Source organism: Dipteris shenzhenensis, chromosome 13 (assembly GCF_047967505.1).
Source record: "Dipteris shenzhenensis isolate YYH24624 ecotype China chromosome 13, Dip_SZ_1.0, whole genome shotgun sequence".
NCBI lineage: Eukaryota > Viridiplantae > Streptophyta > Polypodiopsida > Gleicheniales > Dipteridaceae > Dipteris > Dipteris shenzhenensis.
Window position 1 is genome coordinate 22,881,823 of NC_141608.1, and position 27,674 is coordinate 22,909,496.

Here is a 27,674-nt window from a genome sequence, read left to right on the forward strand (position 1 = left end):
GGAGACACCAAAACACTGCCTGTGGAGCTGCACGCGCGTCCAGGAAGTGTGGAGGTGGACTTTTGGGATTCTTACTCGCGCAGCACCAGAGCTAGGATTGATCACTTGGGGCGCGTTCTGTTGGTGCAGCACCGCACCTGGTCTTCATCACTTATTCGAGGCATGCCAACAGGACCCCACTTTCCTTATTACACAGGGGACGTGGGGACCGCTCGAGGGCATCCCACAGCACCTAGCAGAGGCTGATACAAGAGTCCGGGAGAGGCAGCCAGTCTGGGAGATTATTAGCAGCATCACAAGGTGGCACATTTGGACCTCGCGCTGCGCGCAGATCCTACGTGGCACCTCCTTATCTACTGCCCAGATCATGGCGGAGATTTGGAGTGAGATTATTCATACTCTCAGAGGCCAGTGGGACCAGATTCAGGGAGACTCCCGGGCCGGTCAAGAGAAGCGGAGACGCTTCCTCCGGGCTTGGGACACACAGGGCCTCTTCTTCGCGCAGACTACGCAGGGCCTTCGGTGGCATTACTCACCACCCCGATGGCTGTTCATTCATACTCGTCTTATCCCTCCGTGAGAGGATGGTTTATTTTGCTACCTTTTAGGGCTGCGTCCGATTTGTGAACGCAGCCGTCAGCTATAAGCTGACCTCTTGTATCTTCTTCTCGAAGTAATATAATTAGCACTGTTTTTTCGGCAAAAAAAAAAAAAATGGGTGACATGTACAGACCCCCCAACACAAAGAAAATTTTCAGTTACCACTAGAAAACGTGACTGAAGATTGACATAACCAAGAGTCTCTTACAATTATGCAATTCGGACTTCTGATGCATCGAGCCAATGTGTTTCTATGGCAACTTCAACCGAAGTGGCAACATGTTTATGGTTATAATGCCTAAAAATGAAACGAGAATCATGTAAGAAATAGTTTGGTAAAGTCACCAGTCACATACTCGCAATCAAAGAAGAGCATGTAATGATTCCAAATCATAAAGCCATTGACAATGGTATGCCCTCACATGCTGTTATATTCAATAAACCTGAATTTTCATATGAAAATTTTATTAGAAAGCCGTAATAAATTAGAGAGAGAGAGAGAGAGAGTGGGAACAAGGTGCATCATACACACATAGAGCACGAGAGAGATATCTATCAAGATAGTGAGAGAGTCATAGAATTGAGGGAGAGAAAGGTGGACAAGGGAGAGACAAAGTTGCCAGAAAGATATCTATTGTAAGGCTGGAAAAAGATGAGGGACAGACAGAGACCACACAAAAAAAGAGCTACTGTGCAAGGGAGAGAAAAATGAACAAGGTAGCTACAAGATCGTGGAAGAGAGTTCTTTGACACGATGACATACAGAAGTCTAGTGTTGAGCTTAGCCAATTTATGTATTTCACCTAGAAACTGAATAAAATAAATTCCTAACTTGCATCCTTTGATGAATTGACTATACCCATATTTTATACCATGAGATCAGCAATAATTTAAGAATATTTCTATGTACACTGAATGTAAGGTACTTTCAAAACTCAATCCATATTTAATCAAAAATTAAGATTTCTGGCACTTCAAGAAAGCATGAGTGGGTGACAGCTTTTGGGAATCTTAAACAGCCCCCCCCCAAAAAAAAAAAGCACCTCAGTTTGTGTTTTCCCTGCCTCTGGTGCTCTTCTTTTCACAATAGTCCAACCAAAAGTTTCTTTGAAAGCTCAGTAAAACCTGATGGGCTTCAAGAATCAGTGCAAGATCTGCCACTTGGGCATACTCCACATGTATCTACCTCTTATTCTCTTCTTAATATCATATGCAATAGCTTTAGTCCTCCCTCTACCCTGGTATATTAAGAAACTCTTATGTAAGAGCACTACTCTAAGGCACACCCATTATGACAAAAGAATGAAAGCTACAGTGATGCATCCATTCCAGAAAAAATACTCCGAAACTTTTGCCTCGATTAAATCTTTACAAAGAATATGATTTAACTTGCCCCCTTAATTTGGGGGTGTTTAACTTACAGAAGCAGCTGTGGTGCTGCCATCTCGTGGTTAGTAGTCTACAATGTGCTGGAGCTGCATGAAGAATGCTCCCTCAAGAGCGGGCCAGGCCACTGTGGATTGCTTGAATCCTCCTTGTCAATTCGAAACCTATGACATGTGACTTTTGCTGCACCTTACCCAAGTCCTGGGTTGAATCCTCCCTCTTTATAAGATCCATTTCTGATCTTAAAGAAGGGTTCCTTTTTGGATAACCTGGTGCAGGTGTAGTTAACGAACCATTCACGCTTGCACTCTTGATGAGTCTTCTTGGATAGGAGGCTTCTAAGCTTGCTCCATTACCTGTGACCATCCCTTCTCCAACCCCTTTGCCTTGCTTTGCATGACCACCTGGAACATAAAACTAGTAGAGTGTTATTCTCTCTCTCTAGTGTTATTCTCTCTCTCTCTCTCTCTCTCTCTCTCTCTCTCTCTCTGTGCATGCGCACACAGAAACACACACACATACACGCTCTGTGACACAAAAACACTAACTGATACAAACAAAGAATATACAAAAAAAAGAACATACATACATATATACATGCATGCATTAAAGCACGCAGAGGTTAACATAAAATATCACCTTGGAAGACTTTCTGAGATGCCCTAAAAGATGCTTTTGCCACAGATGTGAGTCCTCTTTCCTGGCGTGGTTTATCAATCTCCTTGTTATGCTTCGAGCAATCCTCTCGAAAGTCCAAAACACGTTCCCTATGCATATGATAGCACAGATGCATAAGCTTTCCTCTGAATCACAAACATAAGCATTTCACTTTCCTAGTTGAACAACAATACAGATATATGCAATTTACCTGGGTAATGAGGCATGTTCCCTCTGTGGAGGTGCGCATGGAGAGCCCTTGGAATAATGTTCTTCAAGGTACGAAAACTGCCTTTTGAATTGATCCAGCGTGCTGTGATAGATAATTTGTATGAGTCAGGTGAAAGGGCAAGGACAGAGACCAGGTGTTGAAGAGGAGAGTAGTTAAAACCCTCAATAATAAACAAAACAATTGTAAGATCGAGCTCAAACCTTGGATACATGAACTGTCCTGTATCCTTTCCATGAAGGTATTCCTTGAGCATTTGAGGGTGATATTCCAAGATCTATACAGCCAAGAGCAATTAATAAATAAACTTTCTAGTACAAGCTCTAAGAAATATATTACCCTGTACAAGTCAAACAAGATTCCAGGGATCAATTTAATTTCTATATGTGAGTTCCTAACCAGTAAAATAAACATCTGCACCAAGCTAAACAAGCCAGAGTTTTCAAAAGTTAGAAGATACTTGTGTTACAATTTGTTGAATGAGTATATCCAAAGACACAAGAACACAAACTAGGTGGACAATACAGACAGGTAAACAGCAAACACATGAGCACAGAATGTATTGCACAAGAACTCATTTCCTTCACTCTAACTATGCATATGCTGAGGCCAAATACGAGACATTCTATATGGAACTCATCCTCTACTGATGATGTCGCATAATCCTGACCCTGGAACCACTCCCGTTCTAGACCATTACAATAGTAGTGTACATGGCATTAGGCCAATTATCTTCAACACTCCCCCTCGATGAATATTTTGCCACATAACACAAAGGGACAATAGATACCACACTTTGATGAATGATACATGAAACCTCATAGATAAATCTGTCCGACATGTGATAAAAGCTTTCCATCCTCCATAGGTGGTCCTACAAATTACTTGATCTTCCCAATTATGATGTCAGCTACAAGACAGCTTGCATACTCCCCTTAGAAATACTTGACAGTACACATGACTTGTGAAAGAGTGGGAATACTGCACAAGATTAAAGACTACTTTTCACCAGAAGGATTTAGAAGAGGGTAAACTTTACGCTTTCTTGTCTTCCTCCACACTCATGTCCTCCTTTGATTGCAATCAGTTACTTTTGTCACATCTGTTCTTCAAGGCTTACCTATCCTTTGCCTTTCCCACTTTGACTGGTTTTGTGGCAAGTTACAAAGATGACCGCACCTACCTTGCTAGACTATTTCCCATATCACTGGCACAAAAGTAGAAATTACAGTTTCTTTACACCATCCATCAGTTGGGATAAGGATACATATTTGACACAATGTCCCATTTACATCCTTTAAATGCATTCTGGATTTCAAACTCAATTACAAGCACTTGATCTTTTCTCATTTAGAGTTATAATTTGTGATTATGCTCTCTTGATCAAAAACGTGATCAAGAGCATCATACCATTTCATCATCGCCACCAACATGTATTGCATCAGGATCAAAACCTCAAATACTTTACTTCTTCTCGGACATATGCGTCATCAATTAAAGAGCCATTTATAGCTTGCACAAGCATGGTGTATAACCTTTCTCATTTTCCAGTTCATAGGTGAGTCTTCTTGCACTTATTTTGGAGCTGTATAGAGCTTTCAAACCTCCCATTATGTCCCTTCCGGGCATGCATCCCAATAGTAATTGTCTTCGAATTCCAACCCCAGGTATTGCTGAGGTCACTGTGTCCAAAAGCTCCCCTTCAATGTGAAGTCCGTCCACTAATTTCGAGTTCTGATTACCATTACTTTGGGTCTTAGTGATATTGACTTGCATGCATGACTTTCTCTAAAATTTCCCTACTGCATCAAAGTGTGCTTGCATGCTCGTCTAAAGCTTTATTAATGAGCGTGGTTTGCCTCGTCTCCTCCACATGTCAACATCTTAGCCACTAGTTTTGTGTGTCTAGGGCCTTGCCATTTGCTAGCTTCTTCAGACCTCTCTGTACATCGTCTTCTGTGATGGTGTCATTTGTTGCCTTTATAGACAGTTAATGGTGTCCTTTTCTTCCCCATCAGGTCCTTGACAAGCTCCATCACCTCTTCCTAGGTCCCACCTGATATATGCTGCCCGGTAGCCCCTGGAAAACCTTTGTGGGATTCTTTTTTAGCTCCTCAAAATATTCAAGCTGTTTGTCCCTGAGAAATCTTAATTTCATGCTCCTTACCACCCGTTTGCATGATTAGAGGGGCATAAATTTGAGATGGCAATCTTCCTCAAGTACAACTCTGGTGGTCTGTAACCATACCACTTTTGGCTACTATATTGAAACTGCCATTAAAAGCTTAGGTTGATCAAATTGTTAGTGATTTGTCGGAATCTGTTCAAATGTGCACCGCATGATGGTAGGGCAATATAAATTATGATTTTTTATTTCTTTCCTTAAGTTCCCTCGTTACATTTATTAGGGATCTTGTTTCCAATTTCGGTATCAATGAACCCTAGGGTATACACCATTAAAACATTCTAATATTAACTGGATACACACTCAATCTAAATGCACAACTTGTATTTAAGCTTTACAAAAATTGTTAGGCCATAATTTAGAGTCTAACACAATCCCAAGCTTAGTTGCAGACCAACATTGTCAATTACCTCTCGATAAATCAGCTCTCTCACATCTTCCTTCGATATTCTCCGTCTCTCAAATTCAAATTCCCCTTTAGTGATGGGCTGAGCTGATGGTTCACGCTCTAACTTAGACAATCCTCGAAAGTAAGGATCGGAAAGGGCCTGCAAAAAGGTCCATACATTGTCAGTTCCTACAATCAAGACATGCCAAGGTATGATTGGTCCAATAGTATAAAACATTTAGAGGCTAGAGACATACTTTGTTTGAAGGCACATTGCTTCACAGATTATGCAATTTCCTCCAAAAAAAAATAAAGCAGGTGTAATTGCAATAATAAATCAACATGGGACGGCCTCTCACATGGCAAAAATCACTCTCTGCTCTGAAGGGATGCAGAACCTACTTTGCTTGCCTGGTTAAAATCAAAATTGTGAGACCTCCAGGCCAAGAGAAAGCCTTTCCAAGGTTACTTTTTGTTGAATTGTCAATTGTTTACAGATTACTTCATGACTCATGAGAGAAAACAATTCAATGAAACACATTGTCAGTTAACTTCAAATCTCAGATGGGTATCAACAATTGCATGTTCTGTTAGGAAACTCCAAAGAATCAACACTTTCATGCCTACAATCACTCTCTGAAAACTAGATTCACAACAGCATTTAGCATTACTTGAGCCTTGAAGATCTGAGTTCACGATGGCAAAAAGAGCAATAAAGAATCGGACAACACAGGATAAGAGTGAGAAAATCATGCTAACCTTTCACACCAAGGCAAAAGCATCATGATTCATGGCATCATATGAGGACATAAAAGGTTCTAAAAGCATGGAGACCTGCTAACACAGATAGGCATTACAATAACTGAGTTCAGCTGCCTATCAGCTGATATTACACTAGACGGCAGCAGTCACGCAATATGGAAGATACATACTGAATATGAGTACTACTCATGAGCTGATTATGTACAATGCATTAAAGAAAGGAAATAGCTTGGCACTGAGGCTGCCGAAAAGACCATCTGTGACATGAACATCTCGAAAACCCATGCTGATTATCTATATGACATACCCAACTAGCCCATATTTGACCTTACTATGCCCAACTTGCTCCAATTCACCACTTCTCATTTTAAAGAGATTACCAAAACATAATAATGGCAAAGTCAATAACCATGATTTCCTTCAAAAAAAACTCCTGATCAAACTTTTATCCTGATCCTAGTCATACTTTTGCCGTTTGCAAAACTTTCCCTCGTCTTGGATCAATAATACCATCATCTCAATTCACAAACACAGGACCCCATGAAGCAGGTATCACTAAACTGTCACAGAGGGTCACGTGATGGCCATGGATGATCACCCAAATGCATATGTGAGTAGTATGCAGAACAGGCATGTATGTCAACAATGAAATAAGGAGCTTCAAGCGGGATGACTCGATCATATAGGAGCTGTTATTGGGAGACCAAACATGGACATCAAAGGCAGTGTTGCTGCTTTTAGGACTTTCGAAACTTCTTCAGTTTATTGCCGTGGACTTGTCTCATCTCCTGACTTTGGATCTTGGTACAAGGATGATCTTGTATGGATGGTCATGGATTGATAAGAGAGTACTCATAGGTAAGACTCGGACTGCATAGGGTATGTCCAAGATATACAATATCAAAAAATGACACCATTGCTCATTTCTCCATGGGTTCCTAGACACGAGACAAATCATCACTTATGCAAATCGATATTCCGCTTCCCTCTTTGTTTTACAAATCATGAAACATAGAAAGAGTCTTGTGAGGCCCACAACGAAGTACTTGATCGGATATTTCCACGGTAGACATCCCTCCATTGTCCCTTTCATTTTCAATTTCACTTTTTTGTCAATTTCTCCAAGATGTACTATACACTTCTACTTTCTCAATAGGTGTTTCATCCATGATGTATTACTTCTCTTTGGCCTTTTACAAATGTTAATACATTCCTCTCATAGGAGGATAAAAAAGAGAACCTACTCCACCTGCACTTACAATCTTACAAAATCTAGGCAAAGACAACCATACACGTTATATGTGGATCCATCGTAGGAGACCCTCGACCATAGATGTCTACATCGCAGCATCCTACTTCGCTCCAATGACATTAGATTATCCACAAGCTGAGTGTTGATATCACCATTTCTTGCACTATTCGACGATATCCATAGGTATGGGCAGCAAGGGGATGCTCTATTTACTTGAGGACGCCAATGTCAAGACATGGGCCCATGTTTCACTGCCACTGTGCCCCTCTAAAGATCAAGTAATGTCGAAATGTAGTAAGAGTACCCACAAGACAACTAACAAGCACAAATGCCTTACACGTACGCACTTTTAAGCTACAAAAGAAAAAGAAGAATGGGGGTGCATCAAAATGATGATTCAAGTATAGGGATATATATCTAGATGCACCCTAGAGCATGGGTGCGACACGTGATTATCTATGGTCCCAATGTGGAAAAGTGGATACATGTATGAGGTGAGAAGCCCATGAAGCCAAGGTGAATTCAAAAATGTCCTAGGAGGTGTTGTTATTGGTTCCAATTGCATGTCTATTGATATTCACATGCTAGCAAGGATGACTTTCCTCATTAATGGAGTACCCAAAACAACCAAGGGCCAAGGGGTGTCAACCCACGTGGTAAACCAGTGAGTGTAATTTGATTAGAGGACTCTCCTCCTATCTAACCAAAAAGAGGCAACAATCCTCTGTAAGTGTGAATGGCCATTATGCAAGGATGGTTGAGATCCATGCATGCCTTCATGTTGGCTATGCACTAAATTAGCCAACAATTCTGAGCTTAGAGTAGCCTCTTTCTTCCCTTGTTACAAACAAAAAAAGCACTAGAAGTCCATTGCATCAGCTTGAAAATGGCAACCAAGACAAGGCTGAGGCTCCATTTGCAAAAGGATAATGAAGGTGATCTCTCTCTCTCTCTCTCTCTCTCTCTCTCTCTCTCTATATATATATATATATATATGGAGAGACCTCTCTCTCTCTCTCTCTCTCTCTCTCTCTATATATATATATATATATATATATATATATTTGTTTGTTTGTATGTTTGCTCATTTATTTATTTATAGAGAGAGAGACACACACACACTGACACATTTTTTCATAAAAGAAATTTTGCATTAAGAAAGCATGTACATTCAAAGCTGTACCAAAGTGGGACAGCTACTACTCACAACTAAAAACAGTAATAAGAAACAAAGAAGTAGGCACACGAACACAACAATACACCTATACATACATACATATATATACCTACACATACGCATACGCATACACATACACACATACATATATATATTCCCACCTTCCTTTCTACTCTCAACCAGCCACCTACTAATAACAAGGCATATAACAATGATAAGAGTCTTAATCCTTCTTTGTTGCAAGAGAAGCTAGAAGAAGGTGTTGTTGGTTGGCCCGTGGGTTTAATCTTGCTTACAAACTCCCTTTGTTCCTTTGTTCCTTTGCTTGTTTTATTAAATTTGATTTGTGAGGTTGTATATATTCTAGTATAAAATATTCAGTTTTAAAGGCCATTTAAATTTCTAATTTTATCGAGCTAGTCACTGGAAGTTGTGCTTTCAGTATAGTAGGACTTTAACACATATAAGCAACATGCTATGGGCCAAGGTGCATACTTACCTTCCCAAATGCCTGGAAGTGAAAACCCATCATTGTACCTTTTACATTTTGGCTCTTATAGGTAGACAGGTGTATGTGCTTTCTGAACATCTTCACAGCCGTGAGCTCACATATGGGACAATATAGGGCTTCATCCCTTGGATGCACAGTTGCGATTATTCTTTTCTATGCATGAGGCCCATAAGTAAGATATGCATGATGAACTCCCCATCTTCCTTAAACAATTGTGGAGATAGTCATCCATGTGCATGCCAACATACATGATCTTGCCCTAACCGAAAAAATGGACTCACAACCTATCTTGCGACATGCAGCCTATATGTTAGAAACTAACATGACCCACTTGTGAGACTCCATATGAGGAAGACATATTCCAATAGATCAGCATGAGTAAAGGATGTGTATAGAGACCCTAGTAGATTGTTTTGACAGGCAGGGTGGATTGGAACAGTAGGCCTTTTGCCGAGTCTATAGACAAAGACCCTAGTGGGCTGTTTTGATGGGTAGGGTGAGTTGGGATATTAGGCCTTTTGCCAAGTGTATAGGCAGCACGAAGCCTGCCTAGAGGCGATATTTAAGGGTCGGTTTAAGGGTCGTGCATTTGCTAAAGAACAAGGAGCAGGGAGGTCTATGTGATGGAGATTTTATGTTGGGCTTTTTTCTTTTGCTATCAACAACAAGGCTCTTCTACTAGATTGATCAATCACTCGATTGAAGAGACAATAATGAGAAAGAATGCACATCTACTACACCTTGCTTTATCCATTGGTGGAGCTTAAGTGCTAGGGTGTGTTCATTGAGAAGATTGATTGATCTAGAATATTAATTCAAGTATCTACATACAGAACAACTGCAAAGCTAAAACACACAGCACATAATTAAATTCAAAGGGCAAGCCCAAAGTACAAATCTAGAAACACTCAAAAATAGCAAGGCCCAACTAGCCATGTTGCTCTAATTACAAGCTAAGGCCATATTTAAGGGTTGTAATTTGCCAAAGACAAGGAGGTCCGTGTGAGAGTGATTTTATGTTGGGCATACTCCTTCCCTTTTTCTTTGGCCATCACAAGGCGCCTTGTACTAGATTGATCCGTCACACTCAGCTAAAGAGATAAAGATGAGAGAATGCCTATCTATTAGGTCCTATTTGAAGCTTACGTGCTAGGTTGTATTCATTGAGAAGATTCATTGATTCAGATCGGTAACTCCAGTGTCCAGATATAGAACACTTGCAAAGCTAAGACACAAACTGTACAATTATATTTAAAGAGCAAGCCCAAAAATAAAATCACTACAAACAACACAAATAGAGCGCAGGCCGACCAACCAGTGTTGATTATCCGGCATTGTCCTAGTAGTAGCTACATTTACATTGCCAATCAAGGCCTGTGCTTGTAGCTTCTGTCCCTTGCTTTGCTCCATGGGAGTAACCCATGTGTGTTAAGATGGGACAGGATCTTGCAGGTGCCACCTCAAGTGCACATCCCTGTTCTCATAAACAATCAAAGAGCAGAGAAGATACCAGGACCCTGACGGACCCAGGCATCCGGGACTTGCCTCCTGCACCCAGCCCCTCAATTCACCATGCTAGAAATCCATTAACTGGCGACGGCTCAATTTAATAAGATCTGCCATACCCATACTAGGTGTCAGCTCAACTAGCTTGACAGAGTGTCACAGATTCAGGCCCATGTAGTAAATGTAAACTTCTCCAGGACATTGTATATGCATATGCATCTTCTATCAATACAAAATGGTACTGCTCAGTAGACATCTTATTGTAGGTCGTGACTTGTACATTCAAGTAGCAGGATGAAAATAGAGAGTACAGGGAGGCTTGATTTAAACAGAGTCCCCTTATCAATGCAGCAGACAAACTCCTAAGCATGTTACACTATCCAACAATTACTTCATTTAATATTGCTTGTCGTTATAATGAAGCTCGCATGAAAGCCCCTCCTGCTCTTACTTCCACCTGAAAGTATTGGCATACAGATGATACTATGACCACCAGATGGTGATGTCTATAAGAGGATAACCCTTGAAATGGCAAGCGTCGTACGTTAGCCAAATTACCTATTGCTTATCCCTCCTTGTATGTAAAAGTATTCAAAGTAATCTGAATCCCATGCAAACTCATCCTCTAAACCCTAAACCGGTGGGTGCTTTATTTAATAAAACTGCTGTATCCATACTAGGTGTCAGCTGAGGGTGTCACAAATTCAGGCCCATGTAGTAAATGTAAACCTCTCCAAAACATTGTACATACATATGCATCTTCTATCAATACAAAATGGTATGCTCAGTATACATCTTATTGTAGGTTGTGACTAGTACATTTTAATGAAAATTTCAGGTAGCATGATGAAAACAGAGAGTACAGGAAGGTTTGATTTAAACAAAGTCTGCTTAACAATTAGGGACACAAACTTTGCCATGCAGCAGAAAAATCCCTAGGCATGTTATACTATCCAACAATTACTTGATTTAACATTGCTTGTCGATATATTCAAGCTCACATGAAGCCCTTCCAACTGCTACTCCCGCCTAAAAGCATTTTCATACAGATAATACTATGGCCACCAGATGATGATGCATAACAGAGAATACTTTTCAGATGGCAGTCGTAGTACGTTACCCAAATTACCGACTGCTTATCCCTCCTTGTATGCAAAAATAGTCAAGTAATATATATCTAGATGAATCCATGCCCAAACTCATCTAAAAACACAACACAGTGCCGTTTCAATCTCATGACAGTCACTCACAAAGTTCCACTCACAAAGTTCAAAACCTTGAACTCCATCATGCGTAGCAGAGATAACATCCCCACCAATGTCATCGGCGCCCAACAGTTGGTGCAGACATTAATATAGACATCTAATCTCATACATATCCACACACCCACACATACCTGAGCATCCATTTATACAAAGGTCTTCATACTGAATTTCTGTCAACATTTTGCACGTGCAGGGCAGACTTAACCGTGACAAAGGCTAGCACTAAAGGAGAAGGCTAATTCTTTTCTAAGCATTTTTTGCTTAGACATGTTGTTTGGGAGAGATTAAAATGAAATTGTATATTCTTCACAAGCCTCTGTAGCCAACAGGCAATACACCACTATTAAGATAGAGAATTTATCATAGTACCAGCAAGCTGCAACATGGACGAAAACTTCACACGGTGAAACTTGCATGTTGGAACATATATCTAGATGTAACCAGGAACATGCCCAAACTCATCCTCTAAAAACACAACGAAGTGCAGTTTCAATCTCATGATAGTCAAAGTAATAGAGTAGCTAGGCATAGTCCTAACTCATCACTCAAAATACTCGCAAGCATTTAGTCAGCTGAGTTATATCTACCTCTTCCGCAGTAGGTCTATCCTTGGGATCAAAAGCCAGTAGCCTTTCTAGAAGGTGCAATGCCAGTGGATCTGCATTCGGAAACTTCTGGGAGAATGGAACAGGAGGCTTCTTGCGCATGCTAGCTAAGTACCGCCTTGCCTTGTCATTACGAATCTGTCAAAGGCATTGTATACTCAACAACAATGGAAAATAAGATTGCTAATAAGGACCTCACAATAAAGAAAGACATCTCTTACGTACCCTTGAAATGGCTTCCGATGGTGGAGTTCCAAGTAAATCAGTCATGAGGTCCAGCTGGTGGACAACATTCTTTCCAGGGAAAAGGGGCTTGCCTCCCAATACCTCTGCAAAGATGCACCCAATGCTCCATATATCAACAGCAGGAGTGTACTGCAACCAATGAGATAAGGTATATCAGCCTAACACAGGAACACGTCTGTTCAATTGAAAACACACCCTGGGGTATGGGCACATACACCTATGCATGCACAATATTGCTGGAAATACATTATTCCAAAATGGATCAAAAGAACAGGGGGCTTAGTACAGCTTGTCAAAACTACAACATAGCACTAAACCAGTGAATTTTGATGAGCTTGACTTTAAGATGACTAACTACCAATCTTTGTGTATTGCAAAGGCAATTCATGGAATAAGCAAAACTGTACAGCTTCTAGCCTACTTCTGAGCAAGTTAACCCAAATTTATTTTGCCAGCTCAGAGATCAGGTAAATTTAAGGAGAGAGCAAATACGGTCAGGGTGTAGCTCAACACATATAAATCGCATGGAAAACTAGACCTTGGAGAAGAAGGAACCACATAGTTCAGGAGCCCGGTACCACCTTGTGGCAACATAATCCTGTGAACAACGATATTTTCACATGAGATGGAAGCATCAAATGAGAGATTCAATATTCTTGCAAACACAGAAACACAGCATACCGTCCAAAAGATTGCTGTGGGAGCATCACTGAAGGCCACACGAGCAAGGCCAAAGTCACAGATTTTGAGCTTGCAGTCAGCATTTGCTAGCACATTCTTGGGTTTTAAGTCCCTATGAAAAACATTTGCTGCAACACCGATTATAAAATCAATCCGTGATCCTATTCTTGACGCTAACGGTAACATTTGCGCTACTGACTGCGGCAGAATTCGGGAGCAGGAACGGCGGGTTGGGGTAAGAGCTTATCCAAACACTGTCGTGGAACATCAAACAGCCTCAGCTGAGTTTAAGAAATCCTTAGCAAATGCATACAACCGACAGTCCTTGAATCATGTGGCTTGCTCATTGCAGCATACCTCACGTTCTAGCTTAACATACGTCAATGGTAGGAAAGCCTAAGCGCAGTTTCTACCAAAGGCTTGACCATAGACTTATTCTAGAACGAGGCATCACAATTTCATTGTCGAATCTTATTTTGAAAACAAATGGGACTGTTGAAATCTACCTGTGTGGATGTACTTCAGCGCGCGTAATAACTGATAAAGGAAGAATTGGTAATGTTCAGGGGTCAGGTCGTCGTTGGCCTTAATTACTTGGTGCAGGTCCGACTCCATCAATTCGAAAACAACATAAATATCTTTGAACTCCCTACGTGAGGGGGGAAGCATAATGTGCTTCACCTCAACAATGTCCGGATGACGGAGCAGCCTGAGAAGTTTGATCTCTCTGAGGATGCGTGTGGCATCGGATACGTGCTCAAAGATATCGTTGATCTTTTTAATTGCCACTCTCTCTCCCGTATGTGTATCAATTGCCGAGCAAACAACCCCATAACTTCCCTTTCCTATCACTTCCTGGAGTATGTACCGGGTAGCCTCTCCATACTCTGTAAAGAATTCGACTTCCTGATCGCTCTGCGTCAACCATTAACCAGGGGAATTAGATGGAATGTCGTAGAGTCAAAGTGATGCAACAAAATCAGCTTACGATGTAGGCACAGCTAGTTCTATCATTTTGCTACTCGACGATAAAATATGCCCCTGGTTCGGCGGATTCAGCGGGATCTACGACCCGAATTACGAGAAGAAAATTGCCTCATGAGAACAGAGTTGTAAACAATCGGACTCACTTTGGTGCGTTGCTGCTCGCCTTTGTGCATTTTCCTTCTGTTCTTCTGCCCAAGGCCTCCGCTTACCTTGTCTTCAGGGGAGTCTGTTTGGGAAGCGTGATTCGACCTCACTTCCTTTAGAGATCTGAACGTCAGCGTAGTTTCAGGTGCGACGACGTCGGACGCTACGCAAGGCGAGTTGAGTCTATTCCAACGATGTCGGCACCAGTGGCGAAAATTTTCAACCAGCGCCCCACCCATGTGCTAAGCTAAGCCGTCGCGAGCCCTCAAGGAGCACGCCACCCAGCAATCGCAAAAGCACTGCGTTCTCATCTAGCTTTGTGCATCTCTAAGGGTAGACCGAGGACCAATGTGGGTGAAAGCCGGTGAGGCAATCAAGCAACTCTCAGCCAGCCCCCGTCATCTAGACTTGGCAGAGCATCAACGTGGCGACCACAGAAGGTAAAAGCGTTCAGTGAACCAGGAAGATGGGATAGGTTACAGAGCAGAGGAGGAGTGAAGAAGAAGGGATGGATGTCTTTGCTCTCTGTGCGTCTCTGGCTCTACAGATTTGGGTCCAACTCCGTGTGAAGCACTCGATCCTGAGTCCAGCTTTGTGTTCCTCACTCGATCCTGAGTCAAAACTGCTTGTGAATCACTGGATCCCCGACTGTTCCTCACTCGATCCGGGCCTTTTCATCCATGTGTGAGAGAGACAGAGACAGAGAGGAGTAGAGGAGAAAGAGCTGCAGAGAAAAACAACGATGGGAGGTGCTGGTAGCTGGATCCCGAGGTGGTATCAGGGGGGAGAGAGAGAGAGAGGGGGGGGGGGAGGACTCAGAGGGTAGAACTAAGAAGAACAATACACAAAGGGTTTGGACTGACAGAGGGGTGGGCGGTGGCCATGTGCTGGTGCAGCAGCAGCAGCAGCTACAACAACAACAGCACACACACATAAGCTCGGAGGTTGCTCCTCCATGAGAGTAGGCAAGACTCTGAGATGATACTAAGAACAAGAGCTTAGAGGAGGCTGGAGCAACAGGCACAGGCAGCATCCGATCAGATCATTCGGATCATTCAAGATCATCACACCACCACAACCACTACAATCATTCACACAGTCAAGTCATTAGTGATGCTCGCATTCAACAGTCTCAAAAGAATTCATCCTAGCCATTGATCCAGATTGCTCTTCCCCTCTCTCTCTCTCTCTCTCTCTCCATAGCCTCTGCAACCGTCATCAGCATAGCTGCCAGTTCCCACCTCCCTAGGCTCCCTGTTACACAGTGTACACTGTACACACGCCTTCTTTTTGTCTCTGCCTCTCTCCGAATCCCAACACCCGTCCATCTTCGAAGTTCGAACCTTTTTTTTTTTTGGGAGAAACAGCAATCTAATCATTCTGCTCAATTTTTTGACTTTATCTCCCTAAGATAAGCTTTGAGCTAAGCTTTTGCGGCTTCTAAGCCCGAGGAGTCACAGCTCTCATGAACAGTTCTGGTGGCTGCTTATTATCACTGACTCGAGAAGAATTTAGCATGCACAAGTTTGCTGCAAAACAATTCCAGCTTTCCTGTTGAGGACGTTGCTCCCTCTGCTGATTTTTTTACCCAGCATGCATCACTTGAATCATATCCTGCTGCTGCAATAAGCTTTTCGTAATCACTTTTGTCTGATGAACAGTAGTAGATTTGTTTTCTTCTAAAATTAGGCTTAAACATATGTTTATTCAATGATCTACTTTTCGATGAGATTTCTCAAGTGACATCACACAAATGTTCAGAGCTCAAGCATCCAAAGCTCTTGTTGGAACTTGGATAGACCCAAATTTAAAGTGAACTTGGATAAACAATTTGGGTCGTACTCGTAACGCCCTTTGTTGATTCGTCTTTAGATATGTGTTTGCAATTGCTTTTTTCCTTGTTCCCTTTGCAATATTCTTGTGCTCGAGTTGTCAAGGGGTATGCACAGACAAATGGATGTAAAGAATGCCTTCTTGCATGGTGATTTGAAAGAAGAGGTCTATATGGAGCAGCCACCAAGTTATGTGCATGCTGTTCATCCCTTGTATGGCTTGAAGCAAGCACCCAGAGCATGGTCTGACAAGATAGGACAGTATCTTGTCACTATTGGCTTTCAAATTTCCACGGAAGATTTCTCACTTTATGTGAGAAAAACAGAGAAATGTATTATGATGCTTGTCATTTATGTTGATGATTTGATCATTTACTCACCACAATATATAAATAGGCACAATACGCTTAGATTTAGCTGGACAAATTCCGCCCAAGGGCAAATGCTCTACTATGAAATGCTAGGACGTCTCCCTCTTCATATTCGTGCCTAGCCTTAGAGGACATTGTCAAGCTCCTCGATGAAAATTATGGCCTTATCCATGCCACCTTTTTTGGGACACTATTTTGTCATGTCTAAGAGCTCCATCCTACCCGGCACCTCTAGCTTGCCATCAGGCATCACTCGAGACTCTAGACGATGTTAAGTGTGCAAATAGGAGCCTTGAAATTCAGAAGACCTTTTTAGACGATCACAGTAGCCCAAGGTTAGCAAAGCCCTTTAGAACTCCTCAATTTGTGCATGGGAATGACTAGAAATTTGCTCCTATGAAAAAATAGCAAAGGCTTTCCATGGGCATGGGAATCCCTCTTAGCTTCAAGGCCTCCATTAACATTACGACATTGGAGTCGTGTTTATAGGGAGGCAAATATTTTGGGTGCTCTAGCCGATGGAGGTCCTCAGATTAAGCAAGTGTAATAAGAAGACGAAAACCCAAAACCTTCATGAAAACTTGATGACGAAGGATTGAATTGTTCCCAACCTTCTTTCTTCAAACTTCGATGGTCGACGTGGGAATGCCCTCTAAGAGTCCATTCCCACTCCCCCTCCACAATGCTTAGCATTTGTGGGGAGCGGTGAGCAATGGTTCCCACATACTCCTCCTTGCCCATCTCTAGCCAAAAAAACTTACAAGAGGCCCACATCAACAGAAAAACCGGCAATAGGATTGGCTCCAACACGGTAAAAACTGAAATGCCAACCTGGAGACTAATTTTTCTTAATGACGTAGCTCGTGTAATATGTGTGGAGTAGAGAAAAAATGTGGCTTTATGCTTAAGAGGCAATGAGCCTAAGTAACTTAATTTAACAAGTGAAAGAAATGACTAACGTTTGTCATTCATAAGGGCCTGCCCAAAGTTCAGAATGGAAATATTTGCTAAGCTAAGCATGAGCAACAACATTTCAAACAGAGTTGAGGAGAGAGAAGGACAACTGATATATTTAGAGGAATCAAATACCCAAGTCTGGTTAGGAAAGGGGCGACCTTGTGAGGGGAGGGGTAGGTGAAGCATTGACAACCTTTCAGATGTCGCCACCGCTCGACGTAGTCTAATTGTTTCAACACTTCCTCGTCTAGCGTGGCAGGAGCTTTTGTTGTGTTGATTGATCCACATCCTCTCCTCATCCCTTTTCGAAACTCCAATGCCTCTTTTAGACCGAGTCAAGCGGTGGAGACGTCTGAAAAGTTGTCAATGAAAACTCCAATGCCAATTTTTGTAAGGTCTTTCTTCAAGGCTGACCACCCTTAGTAACATAGAGAGCAATTTTGTTTTTTTTTTTTTTAAGAGTCACCTGACCCATGGACAGCTCTCCACCGTAGTGCTAAAAACCGCCCTTAAAACCTCTTAAACCAAAATTTTCCAAGGCAAAAAGAAAACTACTGCAGGGCAGCGTGCTTTTTCATAGGAGCTCACGACTTTGTTACTTTCGACTTCTGTTTGGATTTTGGGGGCCTGCAATTCGTGGGCACCACCCAAATCGAACAAAACTTTTGTTTTAAGCTGTTGATATTGTTGATAACTTGGGATGCTACAAGCGTGGTTTGTTTCCAAATCTTTGAAAGAATCTTTGGAACTAACATGGCGTTGGATCTAAGCATATTTGCACAAAAAGCAGCAGCAGCAGCAACAATTTTAGCGAGCTCAAAACAAAATCTATCGTCTGCATTCTCTCGAGGGGAGACCATCAAGCGTGGAATCTGTGTGTGTGTCGATGGTTGCTTTGATTATTGCACGCAGTTTCTCGTTTCTGTTGGCTGGATTAAAGAAGCAGGCCCAAAAAGCAGTCGGAATCTCAAAGATAAATCGTACTTGATGGTGGCAAGCAAGCCTAAAACCCAAATTCCCACTGCTTTTTGTATGAATTGTTCGCGGTCCGAGGACTTAATCCCACCGAATACGGAACCAGAATATAATCCCTGCCTTCTATGTACCTTGGAGACAGAGAGGCCGTAGGACTCTCATCAGCATCAGCTGGAAACCTTGTCGGTTGCCTTCACTCCACCCTTACATCATCTTTATATCGTCATTTACAGCATAAGCCTCCAAGATCATCTTCTTCAAAGCTCGCAATCTTCCTCCTTTTGTTCCTGCACATCATCCCCATCATCCATCTCTTGCTTCCTTCTCAAATTTCCGTCCCCTTAGCCTCTCGATCGGCCTCTCCTTAAGTATATAAGAAATTAGTGTTGCTAATCAACCGAAAACTGCCTTGGAAGTGTGCAAACCGCAATCCCGGTTGCTCTGTCATCACGAAACCTTTCCTCTCAAAGGAAATTAGCATCCCTTTCATCCATCGCAAACTGTGCAGCTTCAAATCAACTCTCTCTTTCAGACGATGAATTTAGTCTCAAATTTTTGCTGCTACCCGACCGAAAGCTGTGCAAAAAGCAATTCCGGTTGACGAAACTTAAAAGCGTCTCTTCGATCCTGCAAATCAACTCTCGATCACGAAATCAACTCTCGATCCCTTTCATCCATCGCAAACTGTGCAGCTTCAAATCAACTCTCTCTTTCAGACGATGAATTTAGTCTCAAATTTTTGCTGCTACTCGACCGAAAGCTGTGCAAAAAGCAATTCCGGTTGACGAAACTTAAAAGCGTCTCTTCGATCCTGCAAATCAACTCTCGATCACGAAATAAGAAATTATAGACGATGCTTCTCGATCGGGAAATAAGAAATTAGTCTCAAATCTTTGCTGCTAATCGACCGAAAAAGGTGCCTTGGAAGTTGTACATTGGTGCAAGCAGCAATTCCGGTTGCTCTGTAAAAGCATCTTTTTCATCCATCACCGATGGCAAATCTCTTCCGTTGGAGGCTGGAGCTTACATCGATCTTTATCCTTTGCTTCCCTCCGTCACTTTTCCCACTTGTTTTTCTCCGTCTGCCCTCCTACTTGTTACAACCCATTTGCACGTCCCCTCCGTCCTAGTGATCTTTCTCCAATTTATCGACTCGCCCCTCCTCCTTGTTACATACAACCCATTTGACGTCCCCTCCGTCGTAGTGTTTCGTCTCAATCTTACTACTCCCGGCCTTTCCATCACACCCCTGAATGGATTCTACTATGTCCGAAAATTCGGTAAAAGTATCTCGGTGCTTTGCAGTTTCGCCAGGTCTGGGTCCACGGACTCTCGCGTCGGCGACCTACCAGCAGATAACTTTCGGTTCAACAAGAACCCAGAGGAGCAGAGGTTATGTATTTTCATCAACCTGACCTTTCACAGCTGTTCTTCCTTTTGCACGTCTCCAATGTCTCTGACTGTCTCCACGGTCTTCGTGTGATACGTCTTCTGCCGAATTTCTCCACCGGTCCACAGATATCACTCGTTTGGGGCCTGATTTTTATCGCTCCAGAAATAATCAACACACGCCACATCGACGACTGCGAGTGTGAGTCTGTGTTGGTCAGGAACGGGAAAGGGGCTGTGCAGTGTGGATTCCAGTCTCCCGCGAGCCTTGTTTGTCTGGAGCTGTCGAAGGGGTCTACTAGATTGCTCGTGACTTTTATACGTGGTCTGCAAAAAGGCACATTGTATAAGCTTCTGGTGTGGTGAACATGCGAAAACCCTACGACACATGCATCAATTCTTTGTGTCTTGTCAAAATAGGGGCCCCTAACGTTCCTCATAAAAATATATTCTATTCATTAGTGAGGGGGAGCCGGGGCAGGGAGAGTCGTATAAAGGAAGCCAAAATATCCGCCTCGATTCTACCACTTTCTAGATTCTTCCTCATCGCCTCGCGCAACGTATAGGTCCCCAGGGGCTGCAAGGGGGAGGCGGATGCAGAGGGAAGGGAGAGAAGAGCGAGAGGGAAGGGGGAGTGAGAGAGATGGAGCGAGATAGATGAAGCGAGAGGGAAGGAGAGAGATGGATAGATGGAGAGAAAAATTTAGGCAATTTCGTTATATTTTAGCTCAAAATTTGGCAAATTTTCATGAAAAACCTTCAAATTTCAATGTTCAAGAACCCAAAGTGCTTCCTGCAGCTCCTCACTATCAACAAGAGGTTCAACAAGACTCAATGGTTGGAGATCGAAGCATTGTTTAGGGGGTTCCTATGGGTAGAGGAGGGAGGTAGAAGAAAGATGCACTACATCCCATGGAAACCCCTGCAGGCCTTGAAAATCCTAAGAGGCATTGGACTCCCGGATTTTCGGCTCAAGAACATGGCGCTCCTAGGTAAATGGATGGCAAACCTATTCACCGGGCAGGCACCGTGGGTAGTGATCACCAAGGAGTTCATCAATGCAGGTAGAAGCAAGGGAGCGGGTCAATGGCCTGGGATGGTATGACAAACTCGTCTCGGAGTTTCCCATCAAGATCGTAGTATTTGACCATATTGTCGGACTGGTCCAGGCTTGGAAGGATTGTGTATAGCTATGCGAATGGAGAGGGAGGAAAGGCCTTAGAGGTGATGGTAGCCTCCTAGAAAGCATATGGTGGACTAGGGTGCTCAATAGAGACGACGAACCATTTGCACTGCATGACCTGACTAGAGCCAGGAACCTCCACAGGAAAGGAATTAAGTTTTGGACGGACCTGTGGGATGCAAGCAGCCGGTGGAGCAAATGCAGCGAGAGCTTCCACTGTCCCAAGGAGAGGTGGACCTGCTATAGGCTACGCTCAACAGGATTCCAGAGTAGTGGCCATCCAACAGCATACCAGCGCGGGATGGAAAGGAAAACCATTGGATCATGGGGAAGACCCCCGTGCGCAAACTATATGCTAGAACTATCTACAAGAAATTGACTTGGGGACATTCTGCGTTAGTTAACCTCAACGGCACGTGGAAATTGCATCGCAACAGAAAATGGTGGAAAGAGTGTTTTAGGGAGATCTAGAAGGGATGCAAAGTTGGGAAAGGCCAAATTCATTCTCTGGAAGATCATTAATCAATGGCTTCTAGTGAAGAGCAAACTAGCCAAAAGAGTGGTAATAAATCCTGCTTACGTGCTCTACGGGTGCAACCTAGAAGACATCTGGTGAGGGAGGTATGGAGGAAGATCGAAGTGGCAGTCCGAGGGGCGGTTCTAATGTTGAAATTTGTTATAGGCAACCAATGGCGCCTCCCATTGCTAGGCGATACGAAGGGGCTCCCCTCCACACTGGGTGCTGAGGCTGGCCATACCTCTGCGCAGCAGCACTGATCCTTGGAACCTGGGAGATCCGCAACAAAAACTCCTTCCAACACAGAACTTTTCTTGGCTCTTTTGGCCTTCTTGGGTGACGGGTCTCTTATGCATTCTCAACCTCCGTCAGATCCATTCCAACATAATAGCAATCAAGGTCATTGACAATCATGGGGCTACATCTGTTGTGTCTTGGTGGGGTCGGTTTATTGTCTGGAAAGTGGAAATATCTTTGTAGAAGTAGAATGTTATTTTGAAGAAATGGATGCAAATTTGTCGAACCCACATATTTTTTCCAATTACAAAATGAAACCATATCACTCAAGCAACAGCCTTTGCTGTGTCCTAATCATAAATTAGAGTTGCATTACAATTTGCATTACATAAAAAAATATCTACAAAATGAAGCCATGTCACTCAAGCAATAGTCTTTGCTGTATCCTAACCATAAATTAGAGTTTCATTCCAATCTGCATTACATTAAAAAAAATCTATGCATTATCAAATGTTATTGTATTTAAAGGAGCTCCATACCGTCCTGAAGGTTTCTTAGTAGCTCTAAACCAAATGAAGAGGGAAAAACATGTTCATCACCGCACATCATGAAGAGGAAAAAACATGTGCATCACTATGACCTAAGTAGCAACTCTGCATCATGGCATTAATGGATAGAAAGTGTCGCTGTACATTTGAAAGGAGCATCCATGAATTTATAGGCAGCTCCAAACTATTCATGAATTCATAGGTAGCTCCATGTGCATTCATTCATTTTGACCAAGCATTTACGACCAACTCCATACCGTTGCAAGGATTTATAGGCAGTTGTCTACCGTTTATGTCAACCAAGCATTTATAAGTAGCCCAATACCAATTCATGTGTATCAACTACACAATTGGGAAAATCTTGTGCATCCATCATGCAAATGAAGGCGTCAAAAGTCTCAGTATCTAAAATTTATCAGAATGTTTTAACCAAATGAAATTGCCAAAATCGATTGATTGTTGGATGGCTTGATCGACCATAGATGACATGCTGACCAACGACTGATGATGGACTACCCAATGGCTAACAACTGACAGACGACTAATGATGGACTGACTGAAGACTAATTATGGATTGATAGATTGGTCGATTGTTAGAAGTTGGATGACAAAAGTATAACGATAGAAAAACTAGGACATCGCTCGCACAACTTTTTGATTAGGAAGGGAAGGTTCTGCATTTTGGGAGAAGGAGAACACCTTATAAGATTTACAAGTAGCTCCATACCATCATTGGATTTACTGGCAACTCTATACCATTATGGTCAATGCTCATATTACTAGGCCTAATAGGAATCATGAATACCATTGAAACATGGGATACCTTCAACGCATAGGCATCGCTAGAATGTTGAACTTCATTGGTGCATAACAAGTGCTTTGGTCATGAAAATACTTGGTTTCTTTCAAACTCATTAGCCATTGCAACAACAAACATTGCACTATCGACTTTGAGCTGCATTACCAAATTTGTTGACACATGTTAATTTGAGACCCTTAGTTTGATAATGGTTTTGGACTTCTTTAGGATTGCATGATAGGACATCTTTCATATCAAGCCACACATCCCCTCAATAGGAGAAAATATTGACAAGAAAAATCTATATAAGACTTGTTATACCCTAGAGTAGCTCCAAAATTGGGATATCAAACCCATGGCATCCATAGATATGGCCATTTTGGATTGCCAAGACAAAAGGTTTTCTATCAAAGAAAGAATCTTTTGAGGACATCTCCTTGCTTGAATACTTCATGTGTGATGTCAACCTTGTAGAGTCCCTTGCTCAAGGTGATCGAATGATTGTGCCTCCTCTCATGGGGAATAGGCTTACCAATATCAAGGTTGAATATCTCGCTGTCATCATTGGGATGGAGCCAAATCAATCCAATGTGAGGTGATTCGAAACTTGTATGTAATTAGATAATAGGATGCCGCAAGCCAATAGATGTTTGCTCACACAGAACATCTGCATATTCTGTGCTCCCTCTTGGTGTTTGGCTTCTGTTAGTAAGAAGAAATAGTATCGCAAAGAGAGGGAAACTTGCAACATATATGCATATCCTAGAGGAGCCCAAGTGTGAATTAGAAAAGAGGATGTCCCTAAGACATCATTTTCGTATGGGGTACATGCATTATTAGTTTAAAGTAATGCCATTTGGTTTAACAAATACTCCAACAGCTTTTATGACACTTATGAATAGTGTCTTGAGACCTTAATTAGGAAATTTTACTGTAGTATTCCTAGATGATATCCTCATCTGTAGTAAAATGAGGAAAAAGCATCTAAAACATTTGAGAAAAGTATTCCAATTGCTTAGAGATAATTCACTTTTTGTAAAAGGATCCAAATGTGAATTCTTGCAAAAGAAGTGAAGTACTTGGGACATATTATATCCCAAGATGGGGATTCGTATGGATCTCGAGAAGGTAAGGGCCAAATTGGAATGGCCACATCCTACAAACCTATAAGAATTACATACATTCGTAAATTTGTCTGGATTCTATAGGAGAATCATCCAAGATTATGCTAAGAGTACTGATACGAGGACAAACCAGCTTAAGGGGAATGGAAGTACCTGCATATGGATGAACCTCAAAAGAATAGCTTTGAGAAGTTAAAAGTGGCTCTAGCATTTGCTCCTAGCTGAAAGGCAGTGGATCCCAATGGACCATTCGTAGTTGAAATAGATGCTAGTGGCTTTGCTATTAGTGGCTTTTGAAAGTAAAAAGTTATACCGTGCCTAACAGAATTTTACTTGGCATATGAGAAGGATATGTATGATATCGTTCTATGCTTTGAAGAAATGGAGTTACTCCTTGTATGCTACCAAATTTGAGATCATTTTTTATCAATGAATCATTAAATGGATTTGCAATCAGGCAAAGCTTAAAGGAAGAAAAGCTAGATGGACAAAAATAATACAAGAGTTTGATATCTAATTGACATATCGAAAGGGAAAGGTCAATGTGATAGCAAACTCCTTAAGCTAAATGCCAATTGTTAATGAATTGAGTTTTAGTCAATTCCAAAATGATTTCCTAGAGTCCTTAAAAGAAAAATGTGAGTTTAATCCTCACTTCTCTGAGCAATTATGAAGAGGTATCCAACTAATCGAGAAGCTCTCACTAAGGAGTCACATGGAAATGGTAACACACCACAGGTTGGTTATAAAGGATGCAAATGGAAAAATTATATATTGAAGATGGCTACCTACTATACAAGGGTAGAGTATGTATCTTGGATAATAATGACATTAGGCAACAAATTCTTCTCTAGTGTCATGAGAGTTCGAGTGTTGGACACCCGGGAATTTAGAAGACATATGTGCTTTTGAAGAGGCGATTCTTTTGGCCTTGGATAGATAAGGACGTCCAAGACTATGTATTGAAGTAGCAAAAATGCCAGCTCAATAAGGTTAAATGCCTTAAGGTAGGAGGTCTCCTACACCCATTGGAGATTCCATCTAGCAAATGGTAAAGTATCTCCATGTATTTTATTGTTGGATTACCTAAGAAACAGAGAGGGCATGACTCTTTGTGGGTAATTGTGGATCGGTTGACCAAGATGGCTCACCTTATTTCAACCAATGAGGTTAAAAGTCAAAAGTTAGCAAGGCTATTTATGGAGCATATTTATAAATTGAATGGGCTACCAGGATAAATAATTCAATAGCCATTTTTGGAGCAATGTGTTTATGAGGTTGGAAACTTCTTTAAATATGAGCACTGGGAATCATCCATAGAGTGATGGTCAAACTAAAAGGATCAATCAGGTCATTGAGGATATTCTTCAAGCATGTGTAAGTAATCGGAAAACTAATTGGGAAGAGTATTTGCCCATGTTAGAATTTGCATATGATAGTGACATTCAGCTATAGGCTTTAGTCCATTCATGATGATGTATGGAAATCAACCTAGAGCCCAAATTGCAATGGGACTCAAAAAAGAGAAGGTTCAAGCGGCCAAATACTTTCTTGATGATATGAATCAAATGCTTAGATTAGCTAAAGATAGCATTAGAAGGGCTGAAGATAGAACAAGAAGCTATGCAAACCCCCACCGTAGAAGGTTGGAATTTGAAGAAAATGAGAAAGTCTATCTCAAGGTACCTGAATCTTCAAAATCCCTAAAGATAGGTAAATGTCCAAAGATGTCTTCTAGGTATTGTAGACCATTCATAATACTTAAGAGAATTGGAGAACTTGCTTACAAATTAGCGTTACCATAGGGATGTAGAGTACATCCAATTTTTCATTAAGTAGGCTAAAATTGAAGTTAGGAGATGATGAGAATCTTATTGGAAATGAAGTCCTAGTTAAGTGAACCAGAAAGAATTTTAGACAGACAAGAAAAAACATTGTATTGCTAGGAGGCTCCAAAATCTCATCCTAGAAAGGCACACTCCTAGATTTCTTTGTAGATTGTGTAACATGAACTCGGGGCGCCAACGTAGTATGTATTATGTTACTACCCTCCTCCAAAATCTAGGGTATGGGGGGAAAAGGTCCATATATAATACGCATGGATTTCCTACAAAATTTTTAAATATGCAATTGAAAAATATGACACTTTTCAGTCCTCCCTACCACAAAGCATAAGGTTTATACATCAAAAAATATGAAAGATTTTAAGATTTGTACATATTTTTCATAATATGTGAGACCCAAGAGGGTGGGGGTTCTTGTGGATGAGCGGGGTTAAAACAAAAAATACACTAAAATATAAAAACTAACTCCTTTCAAAGCTTTTCCATGTGTTACCCAAATTTCAAGTTGTAAAGACATATTTGAAGCTCTTTTAGTATAGAACACAATCATGCTAATTTAACTAGCTTTTACTCATGGCATATTGTTAAATTCATATCATACTTAAAATTTTCATAGATATTCTTACTAAATGGAGTTGGCACCCTCAAAGCATGAAATTTACCTACATTTACATTCTATACTATAGGGAAATAATTTAATACTAAACCAACCATACCATTTTAGTTCTAAATCAATACTACCATAATACTAGAGTAATTGTAACAGAGTTACATGTGCAATCAGCACTAACTTTGAGTACTAGAGGTAAATAATTCAATACTAAATCGATGTATAGTACTAGAGTAGTTGTAATAGAGAAACATATAGTACTAGAATAGTAACAGATAATACTAGAATAGAAACAAATAGTACAAGAGTAGAAAAATAGAGTACTATATTAGTAGTATATTAGTACTCTACTATAATAAAACTAGAATAGCACAGATACTACTGAAACAGAAACATATAGTATTATATTTGTATTAGAATAACACTATATTAGTACTATATCAATAGGCTACTACATTAGTATTATTCCATTATTATATTAGTACTAGTTAGTACTAGAATAGTACTAAACTAGTACCTATATAGTTCAAATTTAGATCTAACAAATCACCATTAGTACACATAGTACTAAAAGTAGTACAACTAGCATTTAATAATATTTTAGTACAACAATAAGCATAATGCTACTAAATTTGATCATCATATAGTATTGAATAATACAATCATCCTATAATGCTAACATAGTACTCTTTAAGCTTTATACTTGA

At 41.2% G+C, this 27,674-nt stretch overlaps 1 protein-coding gene across 1 annotated transcript; it reads right to left on the minus strand.

The window, feature by feature from the left end:
* Positions 1-1,694: 1,694 nt before the first annotated feature.
* On the minus strand, positions 1,695-15,831 carry LOC147895181 (mitogen-activated protein kinase 15-like). Its single transcript, XM_087383587.1, has 11 exons — positions 14,581-15,831; positions 13,957-14,365; positions 13,451-13,578; positions 13,308-13,367; positions 12,749-12,898; positions 12,506-12,661; positions 5,468-5,605; positions 3,076-3,149; positions 2,855-2,956; positions 2,626-2,753; positions 1,695-2,390 (listed from the first exon to the last, which is right to left on the minus strand). The coding sequence occupies exons 1-11, from the start codon at positions 14,818-14,820 to the stop codon at positions 2,095-2,097; spliced, it is 1,881 nt and encodes a 626-aa protein (XP_087239713.1). The 5' UTR covers positions 14,821-15,831; the 3' UTR covers positions 1,695-2,094.
* Positions 15,832-27,674: the final 11,843 nt, after the last annotated feature.

Bases quoted from the DNA above. Each gene is read 5' to 3' on its own strand.
- LOC147895181 (XM_087383587.1), bottom strand. From the start codon at position 14,820: ATGGGTGGGGCGCTGGTTGAAAATTTTCGCCACTGGTGCCGACATCGT. The intron at 13,579-13,956 runs GTAGATTTCAAC...TCGGTGTTGCAG, and splicing joins GCTGAAGTACATCCACACAG to CAAATGTTTTTCATAGGGAC. The intron at 5,606-12,505 runs GTAGATATAACT...ACCTTTTTGCAG, and splicing joins ATAGACCTACTGCGGAAGAG to GCCCTTTCCGATCCTTACTT.